At 39.7% G+C, this 21,297-nt stretch overlaps 1 protein-coding gene across 1 annotated transcript in view; it reads left to right on the top strand.

The window, feature by feature from the left end:
- The window catches only part of ZNF407 (zinc finger protein 407), a 359,916-nt gene that overhangs the window by 243,946 nt on the left and 94,673 nt on the right, over positions 1-21,297 (top strand). Inside the window, exon 7 of the mRNA XM_089516927.1 lies at positions 2,527-2,705. Coding sequence (XP_089373053.1) covers positions 2,527-2,705 — 179 coding nt within the window. The remainder of the gene's footprint in view (positions 1-2,526; positions 2,706-21,297) is intronic.

The raw sequence follows: 21,297 nt of genomic DNA, 5'->3' as shown, positions 1-21,297 counted from the left end.
GCTGTTGTGTGAAAGGAATGCTGGACCAGATACGACTTTGATCTTACCTAGCATACCCCTTTTTATGTTCATAAGCTATATTCCTAACACACATGGGACCCTCCGCACTGCAGATGTGCCAACCTAGAATCTTGGGCTTGTTACAGACTGCCAAAATAAAGCTGCTTCGGGTCTCTTTGGAGGTATGCTATTTAAATGATGCATGGGTCCTAAGAGTCTGGAGGTTGCGCCAAAGCCACACTCAATTCCTAAGCACTGGAGTGCAGCTTTGGTACAGCTTCCGGATTCTTAGGATGCATGCATCATTTAAACAGCATACTTCCAAAGAGACCCGAAGCAGTTTTATTTTGGCAGTCTGTAACAGGCCATAGAATAGAATCATAGAATAATAGAATTGGAAGAGACCGCAAGGGCCATCCAGTCCAACCCCCTGCCATGCAGGAAATCCAAATCAAAGCATCCCTGATAGATGGCCATCCAGCCTCTGTTTAAAGACCTCCAAGGAGGGAGATTCCACTACACTCCGAGGAAGTGTGTTCCACTGTGGGACAGCCCTTACTGTCAGGAAGTTCTTCCTAATGTTGAGGTGGAATCTCTTTTGCTATAGCTTGCATCCATTGTTACAGGTCCTAGTCTCTGGAGCAGCAGAAAACAAGCTTGCTCCCTCCTCAATATGACATCCCTTCAAATATTTAAACAGGGCTATCATATCATCTTTTAACCTTCTCTTCTCCAAGCTAAACATCCCCAACTCCCTAAGTCGTTCCTCATAGGGCATGACTTCCAGACCCTTCACCATTTTTGTCGCTCTCCTTTCGACATGCTCCAGTTTCTCCACATCCTTTTTAAATTGTGGTGCCCAGAACTGGACACAGTATTCCAGGTGGGGCCTGACCACAGCAGAATTTAGTGGCACTATTACTTCCCTTGATCTAGACACTATACTTTTATTGATGCAGCCTAAAATTGCATTGGCCTTTTTAGCTGCTGCGTCGCACTGTTGACTCATGTTCAGTTTGTGGTCTACTTGGACTCCTAGATCCCTTTCACATGTAGTCTCGTTCAGCCAGGTATCCCCCATCCTATATCTGTGCATTTCATTTTTCCGCCCTAAGTGCAGTACCTTACATTTCTCCGTGTTGAATTTCATTTTGTTAGCTTTGGCCCAGCTTTCTAGTCTATTCAGGTCATCTTGAATCTTGATCCTGTCCTCTGGAGTATTAGCTACTCCCCCTAGTTTGGTGTCATCTGCAAATTTGATAAGTATGCCCCCAATTTTGTCCTCCAAGTCATTGATAAAGATGTTGAATAGCACTGGGCCCAGGACAGAGCCCTGAGGGACTCCACTGGTCACTTCTCTCCAGGATGAAAAGGAGCCATTGTTGAGCACCCTTTGGCTTCGGTCAGTCAACCAATTACAAATCCATGTAACAGTTGCCTTGTCTAGCCCACATTTTACAAGCTTGTTGGCAAGAATGTCATGGGGAACTTTGTCAAAGGCCTTACGGAAATCCAGATATACTATATCCACAGCATTCCCTTCATCTAACAAGCTGGTAATTTTATCAAAGAAAGAGATAAGGTTTGTCTGGCATGACTTTTTACTCTGAAACCCATGTTGACTTTTTGTGATTATGGCATTGCTTTCTAGATCTTCACAGACTCCCTGTTTAATGATCTGCTCTAGAATCTTTCCTGGTATAGATGTCAGACTAATCTAGATTCACCAGACAATAAGCCTGCTAAGGCTTCATGCACATAGAAGGTACACTGAGATAGTGACATTGTGGAAGTTGCACAACAATGGAATGAGTAGGTAGGGCTATTCCCACTAATCCTCAGCAGCCATTTCAGCATGATGACCTGACTATTTTGTGCCCATGCTGGTTTCTGGATATGGTGAGGCAACCTATAAACTACTTCCCTCTTGTTCAGCCATCCTCCATAATACCACTGGCGCCTTTTAAGAGTCCATCTTGGTCGCTGGGGCCAAGGAATTTATATATATGGAAGGCCTTTATTTATTCCTGCTTAAAATGTATTAAAATTGAAAAGTATAATGTAGAGCAAGTGTTACATATAATTGCAACTGGGTGTATTTTATTCTAAGTATTTCTACTTCTTATTTCTTTAAACAGTGTAGCCAATAGTTTTTCTGAAAAGACAGTAGATATTACCAATCCCTAACATTTAAAAAACAGTCCAGCATATTTTGAGGTTGACGTGAACACAGTATGTTTGCTGAGAAATTGTGAGGGAACCCATACTACTATGTTCATTTCAAAATTGAAAGCAAGCAAGAAAGATGATTTTAAAGATGTGTTAAAAATGCATTTTTGAATTATAGTGAAACTTCCCCTAATGTGTGTTTTCTTTGAAAGCTTGGTGAACGTCAATATCAGTCATATAATGGGAAGTTACTCACAAGCCTAACTGTGGGGAGCCGACCGTTATACAGCAATATTTCAATTCAGCATGTGAGTATGCATGTATAATATAACTTCATTATTTTTCTCTGCACTTTAGGTCCAACTGTGCTGAAAATATCCGCAAGCATATCCTGCACACCAGCAAACATGAAGGAGTGAAGATGTACAACTGTCCCAAATGTAAATATGGAACCAATATTCCAGTGGAATTTCGTAATCACCTGAAAGAACTGCATCCCGATATTGAGAACCCTGACCTTGCTTACCTGCATGCTGGTAAGAATCTATCTGCAGTTATTGTTACCAGATTTTTCATTTCCACAAAAAGATTCATATGAATGACTGTGGTAGGAAAGAACCTTGGATTCAGCATTTAACTGAGGAGAAAAGCTGATTTCATCTCCGTTTGTTTAATGTAAGTATTCTGTTCCTACTGCCGGATTAACAATGACTCGTATACAAGTTAACACATTCAGTCACCAAGTAATATGTGTAAAGACATTTTTATTTGCATTTGTTTACAAAACTGAGTTTGAAGCAGGATTTACTTGCAGACCTTGGGCCAGGGGCATCATTAAGGCAGTGAGAGGAATGTGGACTGCACTGGATAACACCTAAGAGGGGAATGAGTCACTCACTGCCCATCCCAAGACCCCTCCAGCTGCTTTCCTCTGTCAGCCAGGACACTTCTGCCATCCATCAGACTGGCAAGCTGCTGGCCAGGCTGGGAAAGAGAGGTTCTCCACAAACAGAAAGCCACCCCTGCCACCATTGCTTCCCTTTCTTGCCCAGCTGGCAGTGCTGCCAGACTTTGAAGGGGCTGCCAGGTAGCAGTAGCACCCTTCCGCCACCACAGCAGAGGTGACCTGGTTGAAAGAGGTGGGCCTGGGATGTATGCCAGGCAGCCTGGGGTTCATAGAATCATAGAGTTGGAAGAGACTACAAGGGCTATCCAGTATACAGGAACTCTCAATCAAAGTATACCTGACAGATGGCCATCCAGCCTCTGTTTAAAGGCCTCCAAGGAAGGAGACTCCAACACACTCCAAGGGAGTGTGTTCCACTGTCACAAAATCCTTACTGTCAGGATGACAGTGTGAATTACCGTATTGGAGTGACACTAAACCTAGTGGTGCCTTGGGCCGGTACCAGCTTTGTAATGCATGAAGAGAAGCATTAAAGGAGAATGCCTTTCCTCACTATATCATATGATAATCATTAGCTCTGTACATCTGAATTTGAGACAGGTTTTATTTAAGGAAAAACTAGTATTTATGATCAAAATATGATCAAACTAGACATTACATGGAACCCATGACTGGACCTCCTCTTGCAGTTTTATTTTCATCAATCCACCCTCACCCAAATCTGCTATTAGCAGGAGAAAACAGATGGACACATCATTCCAGTATGTTTGTATTTCTGTGTCTGTAAGAAACTGAGGGGTGTGCTGGGCCAGGAAACAGTACTGGGAGAAAAAAGTTTGAGTGACCCTCCCATGCCATTGCCATGTTACAAATTTAGGAGAAGAAAATTAAGGGGGAACCCAGTCCTATTGGTAGTTAACACTTCAAGACTGTTGCTTCCAGGCAGACAGAAGTCTTGCCAATATGTCTTATGAGCTAGTTCTACTCAAATTGGTGGTCCATGGACTAGTGTCATTCCTTTAGCCATCAGCTGTTGATCCCTGGAAAGTTTCCAGGCAAGAAATAATGTTAGCTGATGGGCACAAATATGATACTGATCCCTAACACTGCCTGCACATTTCCATTTAACTTATAAATCCACACAGTGTACACATGAAACTGCACAAGTACACCCAAATATAGAGGTTTCATGTAGTGCAGAAACTTTTAAAACAGAGAACTATTCTAATATACTTTAAGCATATTTAAAGAAAATACCATAGACAAATGTTTAACCTGTGAGATTTTCTACTGGGCAGAAGGAGCAACAGATAGAATTGCTCTGAATCATTTTGCACTCCACCATGTAAGATAACTGTGGTGCGGGACAGACCACCCAAAAAGGATGGTCTCCCGGTGTCTACTTTTGGTCTGCGGGGAAGCCACAGCCTCCAGACCGCGGGACTTCCCTGCAGACCAAAAAGAACCCTCAAAAAGCAGGTTCTTCTTGCGACACCATTACAACGTCTGTACAGGGTGCCGCCATTTTGACGCCCTGGTCACGGGCGAGGGGCGTCTAGAAGCGCCGCCCCTCGCACGTGACGAGGGCATCCTTTTCCATCCATCTGGACCAGGCCTATACAAGTTATTTTTATTTGATAGATATTTACCTAGCCTTATATATGTTTCCTGAAACAGTTTGTCATCATAGTGAAACGAATGTCATTTCATTCAAAATACAGTAGAAACAATACTGTCAAAATGCAGCTTCACAGGCAACATTCAAAGTGTACTATTGGTTTCTATAGTTTAAAATTCAGAATGAGGCAGATCATTAATCACTGCTTGGGTAAGCCAGGCCTCTATCCTTTCTGTATTACTTCCAAGGTAAAGAGCCATATCTCTTTTCAAATTCTGTCTAGCACATTGTTCCCAGCAAACCCTGATAAATTTTAGGAAAGCATTTTTACTAAGCAAGTGCTACTAAGGTCACAACTCATTTTTGCAACACATAAATTTCTCTTTCCCTATCCATAGTCTGAATGAAACAAGTCTTCAAAGGCAAGCTGCTCTGTGATTACATCATAAGAAGGGGAAACACTTGTGATCCTATCAGTTGTTAAGTTGCAGTATTCATGAATGGAATCCTGAAAGTTCAAGTAGTTAATCCTAAATAAAATTGTGATCTTTATCATTCTTGACAGAAGCATTCATCAAATTAGTAAGGGGGGGGGGAGTGATTGTTAAAAGTTATAGCATGATCTATTATATGATTTTTTTATCAAGGTATGACTGTGCTACCAAGTGAAGCTGCAGTTGTTGAATGTCAAGGGAAGGTATAAAATTTCATAACTGAAATAAATGATATATAGTTTCAGTAGTTTACTTATTTTCCTAAGTATCATTTCCCTTGCATTTCAGTTTCATATCCCCACTGCTTTTAAAAGTAGAATTCTCTGGAGTTGCTTGCTTGTTATGTCTACTAAAACTTACATATGTACCGTTGAATCAGTTTAAGTAAATAAATAGGAGGGAGAGGATATTAAATACAGATCTTCACTGGTTGATTTAAATCCATTATTCAACTTCTTTGTACCAATAAAGCATTCAATCATATGCCACATGTAAATGTACAGAGCAAACGAACTCTGCATATGCCATATACCCATAAGCTCCTGAGAATGGCTATAGGTCCTGCCTTTTTAAAACTACATTTCAGCCTTTCACAGCTTGTAACTTCACTGCCATTTTTACAAAGAGACCACAAAGTCATGCTTGTCTTGAATACTGTAATGCAGTTTGTTTATTTATTTATTATTTAAAACTGATTTTTAAAAAGGGGGCTTGTTATTGTTAGGGCAGGTACTGGAAACAGCTACCAGCTGCTAGAGTAACAGGATATTGCTCGGGTTCCAAGGTATATAAAACTGTATTTTTGATAGCTAGTATGCTTTATATAAAGGAAATGGGTAAACAGCAGCAGCTCAGCTTCAAACAGGTTCACTCTAGTAATAGCTATTAGTGTCAGTCTTTCAATTGCATGTCATATTGATTGGCAGAGAGTCCTTTTCCTCTCTTGAGCAGAATAGTAATTTTAGCATGTGCTTGAAATAAAAACCTTACATAAATGTTTCCCTAGCTGTAAAGAAGGATGCTTGGCTTCATGCAGCCTATATAGATTACCTTAAACTTGTATTTCTAGAAAATTAGGCTGCCTAAAGCTGATTGTTTTCCTCCTTACATATGTTTCTGCCTCTCCCCCTCAGGTATTCCTTTTTTTGCAAGAGCTCATCACCACCTGGCGGTAACATTCCCATGATAATTGTTATTTCCAAGTTCAGACATCTTAGTAGAAAACGGGAAGGAATTAATTTGAGGTCTTCTATTTTGTTTTTCTTGGACTTTTCTGTCAGTAGTATAAAGTTAAAAAAATCTTCACGGAACCTCAGTCAATAGTTCATTGATAATCCTGATCCACTTTATTGTTCATAAATATTGCAGCTGAATGGAAGAACGAAAAAGGTAAAAATACCAAGCATTTTAGCACAGCTTTGTTGCAACTAGATATTAAGATTTCTTATGTGTAGTTACTATGTCATAGATTTTTTAAATCAAAAATCAAACAAGGTAGAGTTCATATAATATGACAAGTGTCTGACATTGTTGAAATCCATTCCTAGGGTAGGTTACTTAGTTAAGTAAACATAGGCCCGTTACAGACAGGCCTTAAAGAGCACGCTCTGTGCGTGCTAGGGTTAGAAAGGGGCATCCTTTCTGGATGCCCCCAACCCTAGGACGTGTGGAGCGTGCACAAAATGGCGGTGGCTGTTCCACATGGCCGCCGCCATTACAACGTCACGACCGCGCCGCCTCTATATGGAGCGGCGTAGACGTGATGTTGTCACGCCACACCAGGGCGCATAGTACGCCCCTTCCCCGGCCGCAAAAGGAGCTCCAAAATGGAGCTCCTTTTGCCTTTTGCGTCACTGGGTGCAGCCTTCAGATGGCTGCGCCCAGCGACGCAGAGGAGAAAGGGGCCAAGCGGCCCCTTTCTCCTCCTCTCCACCGCTGCGGGGTGTCCTTAGGGCTTGAAGCCCCAAGGACACCCCTTTCCAGGCTGCGAGGAAGGGGCCTTTTGCCACTTCCCCGCAGCCTGGAAAGCGGCAGATCGGGGCCTCAGCGGCTGCTGCTCTGGCCACTGAGGCCCCGATCCAGCAGGGAAAGGGGCGGGTGCAGGCCTCCGCTTTTTGGCGGTCTGTAATGCGCCATACTCTCCAACTATCTCAGTTTGGCATGGTCAGTCTTCTTTAATTCTCTGTCAAACCCAGTGTTTTCAGCTGCTTTTAAAATGTTCCAGTTTTTCTCTTATTTCCTTCTTTGTACTCAGCTTACTTCAGTTGCTGCAAACTGAGTTAAAAATGGAAAAATAGTTTGCTTTCAGTTAACATAGCAGAGGGAACAGGAGAAAATGGCATCTTGCCCTTCCCAGTCAGCTCAGACAAAAGGAAACTGCTCCAGCCTCTCCTGGCTTGTATGTTATTCCTTTGGTGTTTTTTGGCCACATATGCCCTGGTTTTCATTTCTGAAATGTTGTGGGGTATACGTAAGAAACAGGGATCCTGCCCACTTTTACTTGGATACATTCTGCTGATGTGAATGGAATCTATTTCCTGAAAATGGTCATAAACCATAGATTGGTCTATTTGGCATGTGCTGAGCTTTTAGCTGTGGCCCTAAAATACCCATTGAACATATTGGGGCTTATTTCTAAGATACCATGCATAACATGATAATTCTTGGCTTTTCTTGTTGTTGTTGTTGTTCCCCATCCAACCAACCCAATCTTTTGACAGTTAGGATTGTGCTAGAAGCAGCTTATGATATGAAAAGGAGTAATAAAAGAAAACAAAAGCCCATGGGTTGTAGCCATACTTCAAAAAGTTATTGAATTTTGCTATAACTTTTTCACCTTCCTGATATCGGTTCCTTCATTAACATTGCCCTGTGCTCTCTGTGCTGGAGTTATTGCCAATGGATAAGCAGCACATATGACTTTAGGGGGGGCATCTTTAGAACTACTTGAACCATTATCCTTTTCTGCCAAATTGTATGCACAATGGACTATATTACGTTTGACCATTTTATAGCTCCTATAGCAAGGTATCCAAAATGTCATTTTATAAAACAATTGCTTTGTGGCAAGAGGATCCGATCTCTTTGAAAGATTTCCTTAACTCCATCTGATTGTTATCCATAGGAAAGTGAGTTTGAATCACAGCTACCTTTATAATGATCTCAGTGCCATTCTGAGATGTATTCTCTTGTTTGTACTTTTAGAAATCCTGGAATAAATAGGGCTTCTGTATGACTATGGCTTACTAAGAAAGTGATGACCAATGTGTGGTGCATGGACAGGTTTGAATTCTGTTTCATTGTTATCTGATCCTACTAAAATATATTCACTGAAGGAAAGTAAAATATTTCCCCTTTTAATCCTTTAATATAAGATAATCAAAGAGCTGTAACTTGACTTTTTTGTTGTGTAATTTCAAGTCATTCCGACTTATGTTGGACCTAAGGTGAACCTATCATGGGGTTTTCTAGGCAAATTTTCTTCAGAGGAGGTTTGTCATTGCCTTCTGATGAACCGAAGAAAATGTGACTTGCCCAAGAAAACCCAATGGATTTCCATGGCTGAATGGCAATTTGAACCCTGGTCTCCAGGATCCTAGTCTAACAAGCAAGCCACTGCATCACAATTGCTCTCAATCAAAGAGCTATAGTATGCAAATTTCCATAATTTATGTGATGCTGCACTGAGTCTAGTTCCTTTACAATGAGGAATCCAATACTACTAGATGGTTCATGACTATGCAGGGCTGCGGGTGTGCTAATTTGTTCAATATCATAAACTTTTATTTCACCAGAATCATTGCCATTGAATTGAAAGAACAGAAATTGGTCCTCACTTCACAAGACAATCAATATCTAGCGATGTTGACTTTAAACTATTGTTATTTGCTCATGTACTGCCACAACATACTGATTCTCCATTTTGGAAATTGATATTCTGTATCTGAGATAGTCAATAACTTTATTTTCTTCTTCATTGTGTCTATGATTCACACACATTAGTTGTTCTACTCAGAACACTGGTTGTGTGTCAGTTGACAGATGACCACGTGAAGAACCACAGTTACATTTAAGCAATCTGTTCCTTATTTAATTTATGTTTTATTTCTCATCTTTTTTTTATGTTTCTTTCCATCAAATTATTAGCTGTTCGTTGACTTTCAAATGCTGAGTATTTCTTCATATCCTTGGAATCTGTGCTTTTTTTTAAAAAAAAATGCAATAACCTGTCATTTGTATTATTTTAAATTTTAAATTTTATTTATTCCATCACAACCATGTGATTCCATGTCTCTTTACTCCACACCTCATCAGCATGCTGTGATGACTGAACATACCAGTCCTCATTGGCCTACTGGGAGATATTAGGTTTTGCGAGTTGAAACCAGGTTCCTCCAACCTTGCTGATAGTTCCACTTTCTGTCTGAAACCTGTTATTTTAGATTCATGAGAATCCACTCATATCCGAACCTTTGAAACAGAGGGGATGGTAGAACTGTTTGAAATATGTCAACAACAAATTAATAAAGGTTTATCTATGCCTTTTCTGCCATGATGGAAATGGGTGAGATCATATTATTCTAAAATTTTAGGAAAACATGTAGTAAAGGTAGATGTTTGAAATCAATTTCAATTTCAGCATGGAGTTTAGATTTTTGATGAAGTTCAAAAAATAGTTCCTGAACTGTTAACTATTATACAGTAAAAAAAAATCTGATTCTGTAAGAATCTCATGAAAATGAGTCTTTAAATTTAAGAAACACACTGTACAGGCACGCTCATTCTACTGTACTTTAAAGTCCCATAGCCTTTGTTGTCTCTTCTTCCTTTCCTGCAATTTATCATGGCCTTGTGGAGATTTCACTGGGTTTTCTCCAGGTCTAACAATGCAGATATTTGCAGCTTTGCAATTTCTGGGCCAGAATGATAGTGCTTTCTTGAGCTAAACTTGGTATGTTGTTTTCTTTCATGGAACCAAGTCAGAGCCAGAAACATATATAGCAGCATTTGCTCTGGGATAGCCTCAAAGTAATAACCTGTGCTGACCATCTTCATCCCCATAACACTTGAGAGAAAATGCTTTTCAGCCTATGCCAAGTTCCATTAACAGTTGCATTTAAAATCAGGATGCACCATTGGTGACTTGATTTTGGGGGGGGGGGGGGGGCCTCATTCAAAACACTATGGCTTCAATTCAAGGATCTTGGCATTTCTGCTGAGCCAGAAATTGCTGAGGGGAAGCCTTGCCAAATGTCACATGTGAAAAGGCCTTGATAAAAGAAAACGATTAGTTAATTGTACCTTGGAAAAATAGAAAATACAACTTGGAAATTTTGTGATCACACTCTAAGAACACTGTAATGTTCTAGGAGAAAATAAGATTGTTCCTGACACTGACCGGCAGAATGAACATTTCTATTTAAATAATAATAGTAAAACAGTAGCTATTGAAAGAAATGACAAATATAAACTTGTTCTATTCTACAGTCAAATTTCAGAAAATATGATAATTAAGCTTTTAGTGTATTTGAGTTTAGCTTCCACTGACATAACATCATGCTTTTTAAAGCAGTTACTTATTTCCCTATAGATCATTCTGTGTGTAATGTTGACTTTTCAAATGAAATTTAAATCTAACTTATTGGTGAAGTCTTAACATCTACAATTTTATTCTTTGTTATATATTATTCATCAGAGCCAGAACTGCACAGGTTAGTCACTTTTATTTTGTAATCCTGTTCAGCTAAAATAAGAACCACATATATGCAATGCCTTGCATTCAAATTCTCTGTGTGTCAATGTGCAAGTGTTTGGGAGGTCTAGCCCATTAATTTCAGTGACAAGGGAAGCACCACTACATGCTTTGCAAGCATAGAACTATCCTTACTGTTGCTTCATTGAAAATGAATGGTGAAAATGTGGCAAATAAGGGAACTCTTATAGCTGCAAAGAATCTGTGAAGTGAATATTTTGCAGAGTACATGTGCAGAGTTCAATCCTAAATGGCAAAGATTATCAGGTGCCAGCTGAACTAATGCTTGACCATTTGTACTGAACCCAGAACACATATACACACACAACCTAGGGGTATTCAGAACTACTTAGGACTATCATCCTCAGTCTGTCTTGTGCTGGTAAAGTGGCTGTGTCCTGTATCTAGAAAAAGATAGGCCCTAGAATAACTCAGGTCTCTTCACCACCACCTGCTTCTTCTCTGCTCCCCCTTTTGGCTCTTCTGCCATCAGATCTTAGTTAACAGAGCAGTTCTTACAGCAGATTGTTTTGTTGGCAGATCTTTGATATTAGCAAGCAGAGGAGGGTTCTTCTGGCAAAACGGCATTTCTGCTGTTAAAAGGGATTTCTGCTGTTAAAAGGGATTTCTGCTAGCAAATGAATTCCTGACTCCCTGAGGCCTACATATCTTTGAATTATGGTATATAATTAGTCTGCAGCAGCAACATAAATGTGTCTTATGGCAATTAGAAGACTAAACATTATGGCATAAGATTTTGTGGGGTAAAGTCCACTTCATCACTTTGGTCTCTATCAAGTATTGGACAGTTCTGTATTCTGTACTTGAATTGTGTATTGTGAATCTCTCTGGGAACCATATGTTAGGCAGAAAGCAGAAATAATCCTTGCTTGGATAGAGATGGCAGTGAGTGAGGGTTTCGAGGGTCAGTTTGATACTTAATTTGAGGTTTGCCACAGTTTAGCAGCTGAGAATAAATTACACTGTCTCCTCTACTTTCTTCCCTTTCTTCCTTGTCCAAGCTCTTATATCCTGATTAAATTAAACTACAGTTAGGGCTGGAACAGACCAGCCAGAAAAGCTGCTTTCTGGGTGGCCGCCGGCCCCCAAAACGTCCAGAAGCCGCCCAGCCAATCAAACAGTGGTGGCTTCAAGATGCTCTGGGGGTACGGCATTTTGACGCCACATGCCATTGGAACACCTACAAGTTGAGATGGGCCTGCCTGAAGCAGCCCAAACCCCACCCAAATAGGAGCAGATCTTTTCAATTCCTATTTGCGCCAGTGGCAGAGGGCACCTTTGGGACTGTGACATGTGTTTGGCACGGTTCCAAGGCATCTTCCTGCCAGTCTGTGCAGCCCTTAGTTTTTATGTCTTGAAACAAGAAGCTCGGATTTAATGTCAGTTTATTAACCAGAGTCAAAGTGTAGCTTAAGAACTTGGTTAGTAAACTGATACTCCCCATTTTGGATCTAAGAGCTAATACAAGTTGAGTCTCCCTTATCCGTAATGCTTGGGACCAGAAGTGTTTTGAATTTTGGAGTTTTTGGATTTTTGGATATTTTCATATACATAATGATAGATCTTGGAGATGGGGCTCAAGTCTAAACAGAAAATTAATTTATGTTTCATATATATCCATCCATATACACATAGCTTGAAGGTAATTTTATATACAATATTTTTAATAATCTTGTTCATGGAACAAAATATGTGTACACCGAAGCACCAGAAGCAAATGTGTCACTATCACAGCCACCCATGTAGACAATTTTGGAATATTTTGGATTTCAGAATTCCAGATAAGGGAGACTTTACCTATAGTAGTTTAATTAAGCCTGGATGAAAGAGCTGAAGAAGTGAACAGGAAACAGGTGGCATCCGATTCATTTATTGTTTCCTCATGTTTAAAATATGGTTTAGCTAGGCAGAAACTAAAAGTCCGAAACAGAATCAACAAATGAAAGAGACATCTTTTCCACTTCTACTTTTCAGATGTCTTAATTGGGCTTTTTCTTATATATTATGTTCTTACTTAAAATAAGCCACACATACTCTAAACTATAGATCACTTTGGGGCTGTGCAGACCATCTCTAAGGGGCGGCCTGCAGCCGCTTCCAGCTGCGCCAGATCAGGGCCTCAACAACTGCATGCTGTGGCCCTGATCTGGCCTTTCCAGGGTATGATAGCTGTGGTGCTGCTGCATTAAGGCGTGCTTTTGGCGCTGTGTCATGTGGATACAGCGCCAGAGGAGCCCCGTGATGCCACACACCGTGTGGAGTGGCACACGGTGTCATGCTGCCTGACTCCGTCCCCAGGCCGGCATTAATGGCTGGTGAGCGCAGCCCCTAAGTTCCTAACTCGGTAATTCACAAACCCAGTTTTCTTACTTGCATGGGTTTTGTTCAGTGTATTCATTTCAATTAGCTGTTTACTGAAGCAAAGATGTCTGCACATATGTATGAATTTTTTTGAACTATATAATTACCTCTCTTTAGCCCTCTTCATGCATTATTTTCATAGGGAGGTATTGAATCTAGCAACTGGGCATAATTCCATGTCGAAGTGATTTCTTTCTTTGTAAGAGTATATGAAAATGATGTTTACACACAACCAACTATGGCAGTGAAGCACTCAGCTCATATGTTTGGAACTCACACAAGAGCCAGTACCAATACTGTATATGAATCAGTACAACGATGAGCTTGAAAAACAGCATACATTAGGAACAACATGAATTTGGTGTGGGTCAGGGGATAGGAAACAATCTGTGGTAATTTGCAGCAAGGTGGGTGAATTAAATGCACTGGAATTCACCATCCAATTTTTTTTTAAAAAACTCCAGGCCTGTATGACCTCTTGGTTTCAATTCTGCTAATTTTTCATTAAGTGTCATCCAGTGATTACAGTAGTATCTGTTGAAAAATCATCTAGCCCACATCAGAAACAAAGACAGCTGCTCTGAAACAGAATCTTTCATTCACTCTCTTAGGAAGCAGAGGATGTAACCACTGTAGTTCTGATGATGAATTCTGTACCAGTTGTATAGAAGCAAACAGCCATGAAAAAAATTACGGTACAGCCATAAGAGACTTCGATACAAAGAGCTCCAGAATGTCGTAGAATTTCTAGGTGCTGTGGCCAATTAGTTGGTGAAACAATAGCAGAAATAAATATAGAGGAACCCAATTCCCATGAATCTTTTGTTTAAACTTGGCATAAGGGAGATTCTGAACTTTGTGGGGTGGGCTGCCATTCCTTGCACAGGGTGGTAAAAATATTAGGCATCTTGACTGCTGTTCTAAATACATTTGTGCAAATGAAAAGTCAGCTGAACTTGAGAAAGCTTAACTACTCCTTAATTGTCTACAAAGGTGGAGTGCATTTTTAAAAAACAGTCATATGGTGGGTACTCCAAATCCAACTGTCCTAAAAGTAACTTTTGACCCATTGAAGGCCCAATTGGCACCAATATAAGTTTCATTTAGGTGCCAAGTAAAAACATGGCTATCTAATAAAGGCTTTGGCCCTCACTGCTTTGCTTCAAATGCTATGAACATGGTTTTAAATTGTTTTAATTTTTAAGTCAGTTTTAACTTGTTAGGCCCTGTACAGACCAGCACTTTGTGCCAACCTGTGGGCGGAGTCAGGGCACAGTGTCCTGACATTGTACGCCCTGATTCTGCCCCTGGGGCATCATGACACCACACACTGTTCCAGACGGTGTGCAGCATCAAGGCGCACCTCCGGTGCTGCATCCAGATGATGCAACGCCGAAGGGGCACCATACTGCTGTGCTGCCGCCGTTATGACACCCTCCAGAGGCTGGATTGGGGCTGCAGTGTGAGGCTGCTGTGGCCTGATCTGGCCAGAAAAGGGGCGGCCTGTATAGCCCCTTAATCTGTTCAATACGTTTTTAGTCTGTTGAAATTATTTTTTTATTGTTTAAAATTATTTTAACTTGTTATTATTGATACTGTCTGTTTGCTACTCTAACATCTTTTCATTTAGGGCAAGATACAAATTTGTTAATGAATAAATTAAAAATCTTTTTTTTTTGGGAAGAAAATATCCCTGGAAGCAGGTCTTATCAATATCTGTACAAGAGTGGCACATGGTAAAGGAAAGATGTTTTAAATATAATTTTCCTTTTTTACTCAGACCAAAGATAATATATCTTTACCCATGGCAAGTTATGTAAATATTTGCTTACAACTCAACATTTGATTTACTCTTTGTTTCAAAAGATTGTAAAGCCAGTCAGGTTTCTTTCAAATTGGGTAATTTCTCCTGAAGGCATCTTAAGTGAATTTGTGATACAACACTACTACATTTTTGTTTTAATCTTTACACTAGGGACTGAAAGGCCACGTGTAATTTTTGAATTAAAAGGCTTGTTAATCTACATTGATTTTCAAGTTTGGTATAGATTCTTAGCTGAAAAAATACAGTACACAGCCAACTGCTCTATCACCTGACAGCAATTGATAAAGCATCTGTGCAGAAAGTGTCAGAAAAAGGTTAATATTTATTGATTTTTATGGTGCTACAACCAATGTAGTTTTGCCATCAAAGATGTATGGCCACCAGCAATAGAATCTGTAAAATTGCACGTTTCATGTTAGTTTTTACTATAACTTATCCTTGTGTTTTGGCCTTAAAAATGACAGATCTTTAATGTAGAACAGAATGCACTGAATGTGCAGCAACTTTGTACCTGAACCAGAATTTAGTATTACAAAATGAGATGTTCTAAAAGCTGGGGGTGGTGGGGAGGGGGAAGACCTTGCAATGTAAATGACAATCACATTTAGCCTTTTCATCCACTTAACTATCTGCTATTGATCTGTAGCAGGTGCCAAGCAAGTGAGAGTTTAAATTATTATCAATAAAGATCTTGGTTCTTCAAACCAAAATGTGTATAATTAGAAGTTGAACGGGCAGGTGATAAGTGGCAGCCTTCAGTAAAACCTTCCTACTGTGAAATATAGTACCACATACTATCATATCTTTGACTGAAAAGAGGTAGGATTAATTCCATCTCCAGTTTTAGCTTAATATGTTTTTGCTGGAAGAGAAACAAATTGAGTTATTTTTAACACCATCTCTTTTTTTTAAAAATAATGATACCTTCTGAATTTTTGTCTAAGATGTATTGGCACTTTATATTTTTCCTACCCCTCACACATGTCAAAGTCTGGTTGTTATTGTTGTGTGCCTTTAAGTCATTTCTGACTTATGGCAACCCTAAGGCAAACCTATCACAGTGTTTTCTTGGCAAGATTTGTTCAGTGTGGGTTTGCCATTGCCATCATCTGAGGCTGAGAGGGTGTGATTTGCCCAAGGTCACTCAGTGGCTTTACATGGTTGGGGGGATTTGAACCCTAATCTTCAGAGTCATTGTCCAACACAAACATCTACACCACACTGTCTTACATCTTTTTATATTGTTCTCTATAGTCTGATTGGGTAAAATGATTCTGCAAGTTGCCTCATGGGGTTTTAATTGATTTTTTTTTGACATAACAAAATCAAGCAAAACCAGATAAATTGTGGTTATATTTAGGTAATCTGTTATAGGCCACAGGCCTTCAGTATACACACACAAATGCAAAGGAGATTATCAGACAGGGGCGAAGTGGATCGCTCCCATCCTTATCACGCAAAAAAGTATCATGCTTGACCTGTCACTATCCCATCAATGAAGTGGAATTGTCCTGACACTTTTGAATAACGGAAACTTCCATTAATGAAAAATGACAGGACAATTTCATTTCACTTGTGTGATAATGATGGGGTAAGTGGGATGTCTTTCGCACGATTGCAGACAATTCCACTTCAGTGACAGGATAATGACCAGATAAGTGTGATGTTGTCTGATAATCTTTGGATGATCACGCGATAAGGATGGAGAAAGGACGTTCTTTTCTCCGTATGACAATCTCCACAGTGTTTCACCCACCTTCACAAACACTTCTCAGTTCATTTTACTAGAGTAATAGCCATGCACACCTATAACTGAAGCCTCCATCAAAGTGAATGGAGAAGAACATGTGTGGGGGCTATTTGTGTATATTATATCCCTCCTGGAACACTTTAGCAAGTCAATTATGTTTATAAACCTTGATTCCACTGCCTGTAGCTAACTAGACATTATACATTTAATCCCCCTCTGTAAGGATGTCTGGACTGAGCCATAAATGTCACAAACACTGGCGAAATGTATATGCTCAGTGATAGAGGATTATTATTTTTCCAACTTTTTGGTATGTTCTGGCTCCTCTCTTTGTTCCTTTTTTTAAAGGTTCACTGGAGAAGTCAGAGCAGGTTTGAGTTTGAACAGCTTCTAATGATTATAGTGATGGGAAGAAACACTTCCCGTGTAGGCTGACCTGTAGAATAAATGGTAGCGTATACTGTAAACATGTTTTAGCTCTCCTTTTGTCTGTATCACATTTTTTCCTATTGAGCTTTATACCAACAGTTTGTCTGCTCTCCCGCCCCCCAGACAGCTTGCCCATTTTATTGTGCTCATTTAGAGGAAAGAAAAACAGTTTGTCTCCTTGAAAGGCCAAGAACACTGACTGGAAAACTACTTTTAGAGCTAAAATACCATTATAATATATAGCAACTAAAGTTCTCCAATTGCATGTTGCAAAAAAGAATGACAATGTGAAATATTATTTGAGAAGAGATGATTTTTCACCCCCTCTAAACCTTCTATCCTAAAGCCCCATAGGAAATTTGGATGTAAAATATTGCACAAACTAATGCATATAATTTCAGTAAGTCTACAAAGAGCCAGTGAATCTGTAACTCCACCTTTTAATTGTAATGATATTCTCATTAATCTAACATATTCCAGTTTTATTGCACTTTATTATAACCCAACTCCCATTTTTACTGATTACTTTAAATAATTGTTTTGAAAATCATGCATTTTCAGCCACAATAGCATTACATCTGGGTTATTCTGACATGTGTCCAGTCTTTCTTTAATGTTGTTATTTCTGATTTCCATACCACCAGTTGCCAAAACTCTGATGTGCTTTATAGGATCCATAACTAATATCAGTCTCGCAGTTATGGATGGCAGCTTAGTGACAGAAGGTTTTTCAAACACATTATTTAATTTTAAAAAATTAACTGGAGCCAGCTATAAACCATTAATTATGGTTTCTAACCCCCACCCCTCCAAATTGGCTATTACTTTAGGTAATGGCTGATATGTTACACTTCCAACCAATTTCAGCAAATAATGTTGCAGGAAGTGTTTTTTAATCCATTACGTAATTCAACTTTAGTGCTAGCGATACACAACAAAAAACCCATACTTATTTGAAATTGCACAACCATTAAAATGTTACATTGTTTAAATTGGAAACATACATCAAATAATAAAACTAATTGATTTCTAACATGTCAGTGTTAGTTATAAAATTTGTGGTCTGAGTCCAGGAGTTGTGCTTCCAGATAAAAGACCTTGATGAGAAGTCCAAAAAAACAACACCAAATTGTGTGACTGAATACTTTGCCAGCTTTGCAGAGCTATTATTCTTTACAAATGCAAATTTGGAAGATGACAAATGACATATTCCATGTCTTTTTCTTTTCTCTCTCTCTCTCTTTTTTGGTGGGGATGTTCTCATAGATTTGCAAGTAGTGTGAATAATCAAAGAGATAATGCTGCCTGGTGTACATAAAAATATATATAGATGTATTCCAATAGCCAACATTTTAATTAGTAACACTGGAAGGTGAAATCCCTTCTAAGTCATTTAGCTCAATGAATGCCCTTCTTTAAGATGCCATGAAGCTGTTTAAGCTGTCATAAACATATCTAGCTTCAAAGGTTGTTGTGATGATAAGATGGGATAAAATCATATACTCTATGCAAAGAACTGAGTGAAATATGTTGTAGCATGAGCGGCATAGATTTGGGGGAACTTTCTGGAAACTTCATGAGAAACAGCCAGTCTTTTGGGGATTAAGGTCCCTTTGGGCCAGGATCAGTCCAGAACCATTGCATCAGAGTCCAGACTTGCCAATTCCATCTTGGGGCTAATGGCCTGTAGTGTCTGGACAGGACAACATGAAGCTGAAGGGAACACAAGCCTTTTGGCCCATGCGTACAGGCCCATGTCTACTTCCTCAGTGTAATTATTATTCTTGTGTAATAAAGGTGATACCATTACTGTGGTATCACCTTTATTACACAAGAAGAATCTGCAACACAGCAGCAAATTGGACATGCAGACATGAGATGGTGGTATGACTGGTTAAGATGAGCCTTTCTGAAGGGTTGACCTACCGGATCAGAACAATGGTCTAACATCATCTGAATCCCATGAAATAAACAGGGACTTAGACAATTCCCCCCAGGTTGTGCTGGTTAGCTCTATTGAAGGGACTGTGAATCTGGGGCAAAGCCTCACCTCATTTCCCCCTTCAGGCCAGCTGGCAATGAGAAACATATAGGTAGAATTCCTTCATTTTTATGTGCTTTTGGAAGCATGTCAGACATTTTAGATAAAAGAGTGCCTGCACTGGATCTGTCGTGACAGCATAACACAGAGAAATGAAAGCTAGGACTAGATCACATATAGCCTTCAGTGGGAGGGAAACTATGTCCAAGAACAATAAAAACATTTTAAAAAACCACTCTCATCCCTGAGAGTGAGTAGCAGAGCACCTATTGGGAATGTGGGCAGGATGCAGAACAGTGGTAAAGAAGCTGAGGCCCAGCCTTCTTAGCCTTAAGAAGGCAGATTAGGCTGCAAAAGACACAACAGTGGTATTATCAAGATGAGCCCTACATTGCCCCCCAGCCACTCAGCAGGGAGGGCAAAATTATTCTTGGCTAAGTGCCAGGGGATGCTGGTGTGTTCTTTCTGCCTGGTGGAGGAAGACTATTGCACAGTTCAAGTCCTCGATCATGCTCTATTTCGTGCTGCTGAATGAAAAACACTGGGCTAAATCCAATTGCTAATTCCAACTACAATGGGTCCTCGCCTTACGCAGGGATCCGTTCCGGATCCCTCCGCGTAAGGTGAATTCCGCCTATGCTCAAGCCCCATTGGAAACAATGGGGTTCATGCATGGCGGCGCAGCGGTGTGCAACGGGCACGCGTGCCCATTCAATTGAATGGGACGCGCCGCCCCGCACGCGCCCCGCGGCTTGAGCGCGTATGCTCAAGTCGCGTAAAGCGCGCCAGTGGTTTACATAAGTGCCATTCAGAAACAGATTCAGTGAGATTTCACTGAATTGTTTTCTGAATGGCACTTATGTAAGCCTCATTGATTCAGCTCAACAGATCTGTTCTAGTAATTGAATTTAGCCTATTCTTCTTACTTTTGAGAGATGGGAAAACAGATAGTTATTTTTTTCAAAAAAAATCACAAAAACAAGTTGGATCAAGTAGATTCTCTTCTTGTGCTAAATGGAAGCACCCATGGATCAGACACCGGGGAACCAATTTTGTGATTCTCTTTTTCCACCTTCAGCCCCCAGTACCACTTCCCTTGAAGTTTTGGAAGGTATCCCAACTGTCTTGAACAGACATTTGGAATCTCAGAAAAGAGAAGGAAATTGACAAAAAATTACTCCTGATTATTACCACCTCCACTGCCATAGAAAGAACCCAGTTCATTGAGTTCTGCTCTATGGTATTCTTGCTCCAACCCACTATGTTTGAATGGTTCTGAATATGTTTGCAAGTCTCAAGGAGACTTTATTCATCTAGTGCCAGATAATCAATTTGTTTGCTTAACATACCCACCACATTGTAAACCTGGTCATTTCTTGTATTTTACATTTTCATTCATATTCACTTCCTACTTTGTTCAATAAGCAAGTGAATCCATTACAAAGCTTACACTTTGTAAATCGCTTAAGGAGTGCTTAAGTGCACTGATAAGCGGTATAGAAATGTATTTGCCATTGCTATTGCTATATTTATCAAGAAAAATATTGAATAGCTAACTTGTAAAGTAAAAACTTTAGGATCCACAAATGGTCACATGTTCATTTGAAGCAAGTTCCTTGCAGAAGTGAACATGCCTTCATCTTTTCTCCTTTCTTGGTATATCAGGAAAGGTCAGGAGCTAGTTGTCTATATCATCCATCAAAGCACTAATTAAAATCAAACCCACATAATTAGATATTCTGCAGCCAAAAATATTAAAGATGAATTTTCAAGCATGAAGAATTAACTAATGTGAAATACAAAAGATTCTGTATGATTAATCTTTCTACCAAAAACTAAAATACACCCTTTTGACAAAGAAAAAGTCTCAAATGTTAATTATTGGTGACAGATTGTGACTAAATTCTTACACAGAATGGAAAGAAACAAC

The sequence above is a fragment of the Sceloporus occidentalis genome, unplaced genomic scaffold, assembly GCF_023333645.1.
Source record: "Sceloporus occidentalis isolate IW3139 unplaced genomic scaffold, rSceOcc1.0.p SCAF_3, whole genome shotgun sequence".
NCBI lineage: Eukaryota > Metazoa > Chordata > Lepidosauria > Squamata > Phrynosomatidae > Sceloporus > Sceloporus occidentalis.
This window is presented reverse-complemented; position numbering and strand designations above follow the sequence as displayed.